The 13,711-nt window shown below is 35.9% G+C and overlaps 1 protein-coding gene across 6 annotated transcripts in view; it reads right to left on the reverse strand.

Annotated features, from left to right (window-relative positions):
• Positions 1-2,532: 2,532 nt before the first annotated feature.
• Positions 2,533-13,711, reverse strand: part of LOC135204373 (arrestin homolog) — a 272,295-nt gene continuing 261,116 nt past the window's right edge. For 4 of the 6 annotated variants that reach the window (XM_064234600.1, XM_064234598.1, XM_064234599.1 and 1 more), the window contains one exon: positions 2,533-6,151. In XM_064234600.1, coding sequence (XP_064090670.1) covers positions 5,918-6,151 — 234 coding nt within the window. In that variant the 3' untranslated portion in view covers positions 2,533-5,917. The remainder of the gene's footprint in view (positions 6,152-13,711) is intronic. The other 2 variants (XR_010312196.1, XR_010312197.1) reach the window with 1 other exon arrangement.

Raw genomic sequence — 13,711 nt, forward strand, 5'->3', positions numbered from 1 at the left:
CTCATATCCGTGTAAACCATATCCTTTCAGCTTACAAAGTCTTTCAGATTCTCAAGTACTTGCTCTGGACTTATTGGCTGGAATGACACCCTCTTCTGGTTTCTCAGTCCTGGAGTTTGTAGATGAACTTACCTGTGTAATCTTATCTACTGTGATTTTCATCTGGAACGTTTCTATTTATCCTTCATCTTGGAATCTTGGAAACTCACACTTGTGTAGCCTCTTCCAAAGGAAGGTGAACTCTTCTACACCGTCCCCCCCACCCCCGTATGCCTTTGCTATTCTTTGAGTGTCTGGAGTACTTGAAATCCTGGTCATTGCTCACTTCCAATGACATTGAACCCGTAGTATTCTCTTTAATCATCAATATGTAATCCTTAGGGTTATATCAACTAGCAGTCATTCATTCTACACGCGCTTATCTGGTCTAGAGTTCCCAGGACTTCTGGGGAATCTTGTTTCATGAAAAGATAATCTTGGTAATACATTTACGTATGACCACAACTAAACGACTAAAATCTCAAGCTTTATGGCATCGCGCGTTCCTGCATTTGTAAGTTTCTTATCCGATCGACCTATTTTTGTCATATCTGATGGTGATACATCTGCCCTTTTTTCCCTATCGATACTCTTAAGCTTCTGTTCTCTGCCATCTCCGTCAGTGGGTCTTTCCAAATCTCTCCTCGTCCTATATAAGTAACATTACCAACTCTTCCTCGTCCTATATAAGTAACATTACCAACCCTTCCTCGTCCTATATAAGTAACATTACCAACTCTTCCTCGTCCTACATAAGTAACATTACCAACTCTAAATCCTTTTCTGTGACTATATTCCGTATTCCTCCTGCTTTTACAAGATTGCTTGATCATTTTATAAACGAAACATCCCAGATCCACAAGTACTTTAGACTCGTAACTGAGGCGCATCAGGCCTCGGAAAGACAGCACTATAAGCCTGGCTGGGATGTTGACTATCCTCTTTCGGCACCAAATGCTGTCTCCCTTTGAGCAACTACCGAGGATTTTTACGAGATTATTTCGTCCATCCTCGGATGGACTGTTCTTGTGTCAGGGGAGGCTCCTTTCCTCATTCACTTGTTATTCTCGTCGGAGCTGCATCAAAGGATTTTCCGTCGGATGAATTACTCGGATTCTCCTTCCGACGTCGCTTTACATAAAGAAAAATTGAGTTGATTCTATATAATAAGAGCGACTGCTGAAAAGGGGAATGATGACGGTCGAATGGAGGATAAAAGTTCAAAAGGGGGCCGGAGATGGAATGAATGGAATGTTTTTGATGAGCTGACGAGAAGATTTTAGGAGATCGTGTCAATAGAGCTTAAACTCACGAAGGAGTCCTTTCTCCTGCAGGGCCGCGCACAGATTTTTTTTATGGGGGTGTCTTTTTCTCAAAACTGGACCTTTTCTTCTATAAATGTCACTGAATATATAGGTAGTATATATCATAGTATTCCTATTATCACTCTTGTATTTCATACTACTAAAGAATGATGTTAATGTTTAATAACAAAATTTATATATAAAAAAATTTGCCAAAAAACAAAGGATTGTTATTTATTACTATGTATGTACAGGTCCATTAGAAGGATAGTCATAGAAAATATGGACTTCCAGAAATTTTTTTTTTTTTGGTGGGGTCGTTCGACCCCCTGAGCCCCCTCGGTACAGGCCTATCCTTTGTTCAGTGTCTGCCTGTTTCTCTTGATTATGTTACGGTTTTAGCTTTTCAAAAGCTTTAAGAAATTACGGGTGTCTTAAATTCTTTAAACGAATAAGGTATCTGTAATCCAAGGCAGAGGAAGAAGAGATAACTATGTCAGGACTGGCATCGTAATCAGTGTTCTGTATAGCGCCGTCCCCGTAGGGAGGGTAGCACAGTCAGTGCACCTCACGTGGCGCACTGTAGGCACTACTTAAGGTCTTTGCAGGGTCCCTTCGATCCTTAGCTGCAACGCCTTGCATTCCTTTTACTGTACCTTCGTTCATATCCTCTTTCTTCCATCTTACTTTCCTCCATCTCCTAACAAATGTTTCATAATGCAAACACTTTTAATCTCAATTTCTCGTCCAGCGATAATGATCTCGTAGGTCCTAGAACTTAAAATCTTATATTCGAATAACAATTTATGGCATTGTCTCTGTGGGTGTTCATTTCTTCTGAGAACCTCATCTGCGATCACCTCCAGGAACGTCATGGGATTGGTTGTCGGTGTATCGTTCGATCAGCATAATTTTAGTAAGGGAGTTCAGTATTTTATGGCATCGATACATATTTAAGAGGTTCCAGATGTACTTTTGTTATATTTTACTGCAATACTTAAGATTAGGGTATCGTAGTGTCTTACCTTTTCTCTCCTTTCCGTATATAGACAACTTATGTAAACCTGCTAAGTTCGTGATACTCTAGTGTTTCAGAAGAGAGTTTGTTTTAATAATAATAATAATAATACTAAACTCCCTTTGTGACAGACAATCTTTAGCATAATTGAAAGGATAATAAAACCGTAGGTTAAACTGTTGGAGATTTATTTGTCTCTAAAATCGAGAGATGGAAAAACAAAATGACACATAGGAAGATAGCATCTTTTTATTTATATTTTTTTTTCCTTAAACGTCAATTTAAAATCTAATGTTAGACGCTCGTCATTTCGTTTTGAGAATGATTTGTCTTTGGTGTCTGTTCCTGCGTCGGGTAGTGTAACTGTGTTTTTTTTTTTTTTATTTAATACTGACAGTTCCCGAAATGCGTGGATACTTTTTGAGGTGCGTGGTCCGAAGTGTATACGATTCAGTCTATATTTTTTTCTTATATAACTGAAATTGACAGTTTGCTTCCTTCTAAATTCTAAATTTTCCTTCAAGTTTTCAGTCAGATGGAGAATGTCTCGGCCATTCAAGTTCCTATTATTTGAATCAGTTTACAATATATATTTAACAATATCGCTGGCCAATCCGTACTTTTATTTGAATATAGGTGTATAACGCAATTTCGGTAGTTTTATCATTAATCGCCCCATAAATCAATCCAGTTGGATGATGAAGGTGACAGAATGATTACGATGGAAGGTAATCATAATTTTGTTCCTAATCCAGGGTTTCTGCAATCACTATCATATTTGCAGTTAAAATGGCGGAATAAATTTCACTGTGATTTTAAGCTGACGAGAATCTAATCACTACATTAGAACCAAACTGAAATGTCTTGATAGATAAATTTCAAAATATATATTTATATATATTTATGTATTTCTTTTTATATTAACACACTTAGACTAAGGAATTCTGTTTTGATATTGCTGTGCTGTACAAAGACAATATTGATAACTGTATTTATATATACTCTATTATACATTTCATTTGAAGTTCTTTGGCTGACTAGTAGCAATCTTTGGTGTACGAAACATTATCAGTATTATGACATCTGAACGCTCACTTTCTTCGCAGTATCAGAATATATATATTTATGTGTATTAGTGAGGGTTCGTTAACGCTTACCACAAAAAAAAAAAAAAAAAAAAGAGAGAGATATAGAACAAATAAATAGTAGTCAAGTAGAATGGAGTAGCCAGCAACACCGAACAGCCCCAAATACGAAGAAGCATGTGTTATGATCTATCATTAAACGATGTATATCATGATTTTTCCTTCCTAACGGGAATTGGAGAACGTACTGGGTTGGGTCTCTACGAGTCATCGAAGCTGCTTTTTAGTTTTAGTTTTTTTATACAAGCTGTTTTACTTAAGTAAGCTGTAGTTGCTGTGACGTTGTAGTTCGATCATTCTGCCGCTGTCGCTCTCTGCCGCGTCGACATTCTGCCGGAATGTCTTCACAGAAAGGCCAAAACAGCACTGTTGATGATGCTCACACGTCAACTAAATTATATTGGTTCGTCAGTAGTAATATATCGGCGGAATACGGCTGGGAAATAGCGAGTTATTGATTCTAGCGGCATTCGGTAATTACGTGATAATAAGTACATGATAGTTAAATGGTACACACACACATACATATATGGATATTAAATATATAAGGCCTCGACCGCGCACGAAGAAGCAGATCCCACCAGCATCCGAGAGAATGATTCGTCATCATAGAGATTCCGTGGAATTTCGAGTCGGCTGAAATGTACTGTGGTTTTCAATCAAAAAAACTCGGCGCCATCTTTAGCATTGATCACAGCTGCGTTCTTTCTCTTTCTCTCTCGCCGTCCATAGATGAGTTTCAGTCTCTTGGGGCGTCCTGTTGCCTGGCTCAAACGTGCAAGCAAATTTTTGCAACTGGGGGTTTCTTGCGTCATCTGTGGAGACGCGGGACATGGCGCACTTCTTTCTCTTAATAAAACTATGGAATGTTAATTTCTGATGTCTTGCTGAGAACCCTGACGTCTATGAAAAACTGACGTGTAAATCTAAAATAAAGAAATTCAGTTCGTGTTAATTCAGATGTCTATGAAGCAGTGGACGTTTTTGAAGCGTTAGAAATGTACCAATTACTTGTTCGTCAACTTCAATTGAGATTTTTTACCATGACACTTCGAACAGATGAAGCTAGAATATAGCTGTGAAGCTAAAGTTGAAGTAAGCAATAATTGAGCAATTGTCTCTAGACAGCAAGAAGGTTCATTCACAGATGCAGTGTTGAGTCTGAAACGTATGCCCTTATGACCTGGGAGTTACGAGCGAAAGAAAAGGCGATAATATTTCAAATGAATTACAATGCAATTATATTTTCTACACCTTAATCCACACCTTTGCATTCGCACTTTTTTTATGAGAAATGATCTTAATAGCTTAATCCTGAATTTTTATTTTCACAAAAAAAAAAAAGATTGCCCATTGTCTACCTCTAGCACATTGTCTTTAGAAGAATATACTACCTGTTAATTTATTTTAGTTTTTTTTTTGTTTTTTTTTGTTTTTTAATACTTTCGTCACGACTGTTGCACCCAAGTTGTATAATTATTCAAACCTACAAAGCGTATGATCTGTCTTTCTTAGTTAATTTTTCACATTTCATAGATTACATATGAAAAGTGTCAGCTGATGTCCACGTGAAAAAATAAATGATATGTATGATTCCTCTCCCGCAGTACCTATTAGGAGTATACAATATATATACAGTACTGTACGTTCTTCAGCAAATATCTGCAGCTCCTGTAGCTTGCTGTATCCATCAGACATCAGCTGACCACTTGCTTCTTAATACTAAATAGTCACAGTAGGAAACTAAACCACCTCCCAGTGTATCCTTGTTTCTACCGTGCAGCAAAAACAGAATTCTTTCTTCAAAGCTTCACATCAAAACACCAATGAAACCACAGTTTTTAAAACGACGAACATAAATATCGACCCCTTTTTTGGTGATGATTGTCCTTTTTGGTCACGACTTCGTGGAGGTTCAGATCAGAATGGCTGCGATTTCCTTAACTGATACAAAGTTTACATTCATCTTTAAAACCAAGATTTGTGTCTTTGCTACATCACACAACCTGACTGCATTGACTGTGCAATAATTCTTTAGGTGATGATCATTAGTTAGGCCCATCCAAGGTAAAGTAGGCTGATGAGTAAGGCAGACTCGGTAAGCAAAACGGTTCAGACAAACTGGACTCAATGATGAGTACAAGCGATGTAGCAGATTGACTGAAGTGAATCAAAGTGGTACATCGGGAGGCTTGACCAGACCGTTTGCAGCTTCAAGGCTAAACTCAGCTCGCTGAGGAATCCAGCAAGCTCAGCAGATTAGCCAAGCTCGATTTGAGTTGGGGGAGGGAGGGGGAGGGCGGGGGGGCAGACGAGGTGATTTGACGTAGCTAAGCTGGCCAGGTTCTCAGGAAAGGAGTAAATGGATCCAACCAAGACTCGACTGACTCGGCGGCTGAGTCCAGGCCGACTCAGCAGGCGGAGTCCACGAGCCTGTTACGATTCCTCGCTTGAATCTGCAGGCTCGTCCGGAACCTGTCCGGGTCGACGTGAGACTGGCCCATCTCGGAGCACCTTCCCGAGTCCTCGCTGGTGGATCGCGAGGGAGGTGAGCGCCGAGTCTTGGCGCTGCCGCGGCGAGTGTCAGTCGAGGTCAGGTCAAACATGGACTGGGAGGTAGTGATCGGTGCCCCATTGGTTGGAGCCTGCGGAGATAAGAGAATTTCTTTAGCGAAGTTGAATTTGGTATGCAGGAAATGCATAAATAGTAAATCCAAAGACATAAGAAATGCATTACAAATTAATTGTGGATATGTAAAAATGCATTACAAATATATTGTGGATATGTAAAAATGCATTACAAATTAGTTGTGGATATGTAAAAATGCATAACAAAATAATTACTCATACATGGAAAGCATCAGTAGTTTATGCATACATAAACTGCACCAACTGTAACCTACGAATAAACGAAATGCATTTAGGACAATTTCATCGTACATACATGAATATCATCAAAAGTAAATTACATGTATATGAACGGCATCAAAAGTGAAATATTAATCCGTAATTTGGATCAACAGTGAGTTATGGATAAGTGAAATGCATGAGAAGTGAATTACAAATGCATGAATTCCATCAAAATGCAATTATGAATCATGAAATTTCCTTAAGTAAAACGAAAAGCTTCAAACGTGAATGTGGATAGACAAAAAAAAAAAACTCGGGAGTAAATTCTGGTTGCATAAAAGGTTGAACTATGGATCGACAAAATATCTTATGATTGAATTCTGGAACATGAAGTGCATCAGATGTGAATTGTGGACCAATGAAATGCATCACCATTTGTGGTCACACAAAGTTTACAAATATCCAGTTACTAAACACATGATTTTTGTTAAAATTTACCATTGGTGTATTTGATCCATATTAAAAGAGGATTATGGGCTCATGGAAATAACTTACAGAACAGAGCTCAAGGAAGCAGACTAAATAAAAAGGTAATTTTATTACATATATACTCAAATTCCAGCACACGCTTAAACAGTTGCATACATACAGTGTATGCACAAGCAAAATGGCAAAAGTGAAATTTCTGCCACACATATATATATATATATATATATATATATATATATATATATATATATATATATATATATACATACATGTTTTTGCATTTTGTATATTTTATGATTTTATATATATATATATATATATATATATATATATATATATATATATATATATATATATATATATATATATAATATATATAATGTGCTGGTGCCAGTAATGACATCAGGCAACACTGGTTTGTAAGGTATTAATAAGAAACTCTACATATGAATCCCCAAGCACTGGCAAAGCGAACTGATAATTTCTTTTGCTTTTCGTTGGGTGTGTGTTGAGCGTACATTGTTTCTTGTGTCTCTATTCTTTTCTAGATCTGTACAGGTTTATCTTACGTCCACGAAGTACTAGATCACCAGGGGTGTTCCTATTGAGAATGATGATATTTTGAAGTTATTTTTATTTCACTTTATTTTAGGCGCTGTCCTCTTTACAAGGGAGCAGGATTTTATTGCTGCACTCTCTACAAGGAAGCATGGGAGTGTATATGATATTTGGAAAACAATGCTATCGCTACAAGTCAGTAAATTCAGCTCGTGAGGATCGATGTCTAAATTGTTAGGACTGTCGTGGCTGGGGAGGTAATAGCCGAGCCTGGTGTAACCTTTGGGAGTCTGGCTACCTATTGATATTTTGTTTCTTGCATGCTGTGCTGCGTCCCTCAGGAACATCCGAGTGTTTTCTGGGGATTTTTAAAAATTTGTTCTTGAATTTCCTTGAGGTTGTTGTGTTTTCCCCTTGAGGCAGATTTCCTGAGGACTACCTGCCTTTGACTCCCCTTGATTCTTGTCCGTACAGTGTGTGTGTGACAACTTGGTACAAATTGTATCCATAAAAATATTTCTAAGAGGTGCGATGACAGCCCGTTTTTTCTGTACGAATTTTTCTTTTGGATTTGATTAGCATTAGTAAATTTTCTAGCAATACGATAGTTATAGCCTTGTAGTCTAGTTTTCTTGTGAAAGCTAGAGTTTACGGAAAAAAATCTAAATTGAATGTCTTATCCATATAGAGTTTACGATTCGCGACTCGAAAAATGAATCAATAATAATAGTGCTTTTGACATATCTATCCCAAGCGACGACTAGAAAATACAGAAAAAACTGTTTTAACATATCCACAAGGACTAAATGACCTTCTAATAGAATTAATACCCTAGTAACGTGAAAACGAAAATGAAGGCGATAAAGTACGAAAAGGAATCTGCTAATAAACGCGTCATATCCTTCAAAGGAGAGTAAGTCCTTCGGGAAAGGAGGCAATAATCTCGATTGTACGTCCCTCTGCCATCATAATTTCCTTTGAACCAACTGTTGCTGCAACACTGGGGTCTGTGAGCACGCTCGTCTATCCTCTGACTTTTGAGAGAGAGAGAGAGAGAGAGAGAGAGAGAGAGAGAGAGAGAGAGAGAGAGAGAGAGAGGGGTCATTCTTTTGTTTTCAGGCTGAGAGGAAAATGACTGACGCTGAGAGAAAGTAAAAGTTTTCATACTTTCATTTTCAGGCTAAGAGAGAGAGAGAGAGAGAGAGAGAGAGAGAGAGAGAGAGAGAGAGAGAGAGAGAGAGAGAGAGAGAGAGAAAGTCTTGCAGCAACAGTCCGTTTCTGCTATATGAGCTTCCCCTTCCGTTTCCAGGCTCCTCTACAGCAAAGATTGCATATGAGCACAAAATCATCCTGATTTGCAAGTTTCACTCTTTGTACGAACTTGCCACCCTCCAAAAATCCAGCCTTCCATTTATTATCTCGCTTTCTCTCAATCGACAAGTTCGTCCATCATCCCATTTCCCTACCAACATCCATCAACATAACATCTGTATGAAAGTTATAATTCCCCAATAAAATATCTTTTATCTCCACAGCAAAATTTCCCTTTCATACACTTCCTGCCAGCCTCAATACTGACTCCGCTCTATATACGTATTTTCTTTGCTCCTTTTGTGTTCCCGATACCTGCACAGACTCTGGCATTCTGTTTCCAGAGATGAGCTGCCAAAGCGTTTCAAATTTTCATATCCTCATTTCATCTCGGTTGCGCTTTGATGGTATTCTATTCGTGGTGTATTTTCACTCCGTGCTTTCACATAATTTTGTATTTCATATATACCGAATGGGCTGTAATACCCATTAAAAAGAAATAGTCAACTTTCTCACTGTTATATCATTAATGGTAACCTCGAAAAATCTAACTCGTTGTTAATGTAAAGCGAAAATTCATTGTTCATTAATCTTGTTTCCATTCTTCAAATATACATTCAAGTCTATATAATATATATATATATATATATATATATATATATTATATATATTATATATATATTATTATATATAAATCTACAGGGTGTCCCTAAAGTCCCAGTGCCATTACAAGTATTTATTGCCCAGAATGGTACTGGGACTTTATGGACACCCTGTATATATATATATATATATATATATATATATATATATATATATATATATATATATATATATATATATATATATTATAAACTCGATGTCGAAATGTATACAGTATTCAATATGCATGTAAACGTTATGTAAATCATACGTATATCTGTCTAGTTGTATATATAACTACATTATGTATATATATATACACATATATACATATGTATGTATGTATATCTTATGACAAGTTTTTGGCATTCTTGAGCCAGTAAAGAACCCAAGAATCGAAGCAGAGAACTCTGAATAAGAATTTTCAGAATCGCCAATAAATAATATTCGTGGGCGCATTTATTTGACAGTCATGAAGAGGAAAACCTAAACCTTCGGTACAGAAACTTAAGTCCCTTGAATGCGGAACTAATTCATCTTAATGGCCTTTTAACGCGAGCGAAAACAAGTGAAATAAATCGTCACTTTTACCTCTATCTTTCAAACATATCAAAATAATATAAGGAAGATTTTAGTAATAACACCACCACTTTTACCTTATTTATATCTTTCAAACATATAAAAATAATATATAAGGAAGATTTTACTATTCATGTTGTTTTTTGCTTTTAAATGGCAGAAAATGGCAAAAAACGAGCTCCTTCGTCTCTGCAAATTAATTGGAAAACTAGTCTCCACATTCACGTGGCAGTCAATGTTATTTTTATTTTTATTTTTGTTTTGACTTAATGAATTCGAAACTGCATTAATTTGGGAGGCGCTCCGCAACAACAACAACCAGCGAAATTCCGGAATGCATTCAAGCATTCAAGGCCTTTTCTGTTACAACATTCTCTCTGTTTCAAAACTTTGAGTGGAATAAACCTAGAAATTGAATTTTCTTATTTTTTGTATTATTTGCTTATTATTTTTGTTTTTTGCTTAAGAAGTGAAATTAGAGCAAAGACTGTTTACACACACACACACACACACACACACACACACACACATATATATATAGATATATATATATAATATATATATATATATATATATTAATATATATATATATATCATCAATATATATGTATGTATATATACATATATACTATATATATATATATATATATATATATATATATATATACTAAAGTATGTAGATATATATATATATATAGATATATATTATATATTACTATAGATATACATAGTTATATATATAACATAATAATATTATATAGTGTATATTTATATAATATAATCTATCATATATAATATACATAAAGTATGTAGATATATATGTATATATATATATATATATATATATATATATATGTATATATATGAACACCTAAATACGCATTGAAACTTTGCACCACTCTCCCAGGGGTAATAAAGCGTATTACGCCTTAAAATACCCAAGCTTTTATCTTCGTCTACCCTTCCATTGTCCGGAAGAGCTGCACAGAGGTGCCCTGCCTGCAACACTGCCTCTGTGTTTGAAGGTATTTTGCGGGCGCGACTCTGGAATACTCTGAATTCACTGCCTGGCCACAGGTTTCACAGGGAGGAGAAATTAAAGGTGAACACCCGAACCATGTAGGGTAGTCTCTCTCTCTCTCTCTCTCTCTCTCTCTCTCTCTCTCTCTCTCTCTCTCTCCAGAGACGCATACATACATTTAGAATATTCATGTATTTTTGTTGACTCGGTTTTTCTTGTATATTTTTCTTTCCATCTCTCAACCTGTCTGTACGTATGTTCGTTCGTTTCCCCTGATTTGCTCTGGATGATTCGTTGCACTTTTCCACAGGGCTGTTTTTATAGTATGTAAAGAATTTAATTAGACACCCCCATGAAAAATTTACTGTACGGTAACTACGTATGCGTATAGACACTCCCATGAAAAAGTAACTGTACGGTAACTATATATATGTATTTAGACACTCCCATGAAAACGTGACTGTACGGGAACTACATATGTATGCATGGTATGCACGTGTGTATGCATATATGCACACAAAATATAATCACGCAAAAATACCTGTTGAAGACTGTAGTAAAGAAAGTAATGAATAAATTATTATTGACATTTTTATCCAGTTAATACAAAGTAAATCAATATATTATGAATACATACTTAATGGACGTTACTCAGTCATTATCTACGAAAAAAATTACAAGCGAAATAAAGACCTTATCGAAAAAACTTTCTAGGTCAAATTCCCATTTAAACAAAATTAAAAAATCCACCTCAAAAATGTGAAAAGAGTAACTTATCGGCAGGAAATGAATCAGCTTCATCTATTTATCTCTTTCCGATAGAATAATTCGTTGTGGTAGGTTTCTGTTTCCCAATAGTAGCAGGTATGACTTGGACCATCGACGGACGGTCTCTTGTTTACCAAGTTTTTCATAAGTTGTATTTCAGCAGAGATCTTTCATATTTACTGTTGATCCCGGATCCCCTTTCTCTGCCGACAGCAGTCAGATTCGCTGAACAGCGACACGAATATGCTGTAAATGTGTCTTGCTGTCGAACTTCTCAATTCCAGTGGTCCTTTATTCCTCAGACCGTTGGATTGTGGAACAGCCTCCCACAGGTTGTCGTGCAGTTGGAACTTTAAAAAAATTCAAGCGAAAATGCAATGCATTACTACCCTAGTACCATTCTCCGTGCATTTCAATACACTTTTATCTATCTATTTTTATTAATTTATTTTTTCTTAATGTATGGGATCTCCTCTTTCTGTATTTTCCTTTACTTCCTCTTCCATGAGTCACTCATTCTTTTTTTATAAATGTTCTTGAATAGATTTGTCTTAGATCTCGTCTTAAACATCAAACGATGAACGTTTAGTGAAGGGATTTAGTCCATAGCGACTGTATATCCACCTACGCAATATAGGCCGGTTTTATCAAGATATTGCCTTGAGAAGCGACGAAGAATGAAATACCGTCAAAACGCTTTAAACTTTAAAAAAAAAAAAAAAAAAAAAAAAAAAAAAACATTAGAGAGTGAGGCAATAGCCTGCGTCACAAAAATATGCAGACTAACAGAAGAGAGAGAGAGAGAGAGAGAGAGAGAGAGAGAGAGAGAGAGAGAGAGAGAGAGAGAGATTTTCTGGTATGCTTGTTAAAAACATTCCATCGCCCACAAGCTCCCGCTATCGGCGAAGTTCTGAGGATTCTGTCTCTCAGTCCATGTATACAAATTACTCTTTGCACATTTTTAGAAGGTGGTTTGTATCAATTTGTTTAAATGGGAATTTATACATTTATAGATATGTAAAAATGAGACTTTAAACATTTAAATAGATATGCATATAAATGAGACTTTACACATTTAAATAGATATGCATATAAACGTATATGCATAAATGGGGATTCAAACATTTATAGATATGCTTATATTTGTATAAATGGAAATTCAAACATTTATAGATATGCATATATATATATATATATATATATATATATATATATATATATATATATGTATGTATGTATGTATGAAATGGGAATTCAGACATTTATAGATATGCATATATATGTATAAATGCGAATTTAATCATTTATAGGTATACATTTATATATTTATATGTAAAGGTTTAAACATATAGTGATAAATGGGTATTTAATCACTTATAGATATGCATATACATATGTATAAATGGGAATTCAATTCTTTATAGATATGCACATATATGAATAAATGGGAATTTAAACATTTATAGATATGTATATATATATTTATATGTATAAATGAAAAATGATAAATAAATAACACAAATAAAAGTAAAAAGGCGAACAGTACTACTCATAAAAACAATACAAACGAGAAGGGGTAAAGTTGTATTATAGCAATCGCCAGAAGGATCTCATTTTGGTCAATGAAATCCACGACAGATTCGAGCAGTCTCAGAAAAACCAGGATCCTTTGATGACCATTTGGTAAAGTCCTTTTCATCTGAAGGGAGGGATTACCTCTTTACAAATTATCTTCTCTGGTTTTTGCCGCGAGTGTCGACTTGAATAAAGCTCTCTCTCTCTCTCTCTCTCTCTCTCTCTCTCTCTCTCTCATTCTGATTCTGGCTGGCCTTTTTACTCTCTCTCTCTCTCATTCTGATTCTGGCTGTCTTTTTACTCTCTCTCTCTCTCTCCCCATTCTGATTCTGGCTGTCATTCTCTCTCTCTCTCTCTCTCTCTCTCTCTCTCTCTCTCTCTCTCTCGTCTCTCTACGTTCGGCTCTCTCTCT

This window comes from Macrobrachium nipponense, chromosome 44 (assembly GCF_015104395.2).
Source record: "Macrobrachium nipponense isolate FS-2020 chromosome 44, ASM1510439v2, whole genome shotgun sequence".
Lineage (NCBI taxonomy): Eukaryota > Metazoa > Arthropoda > Malacostraca > Decapoda > Palaemonidae > Macrobrachium > Macrobrachium nipponense.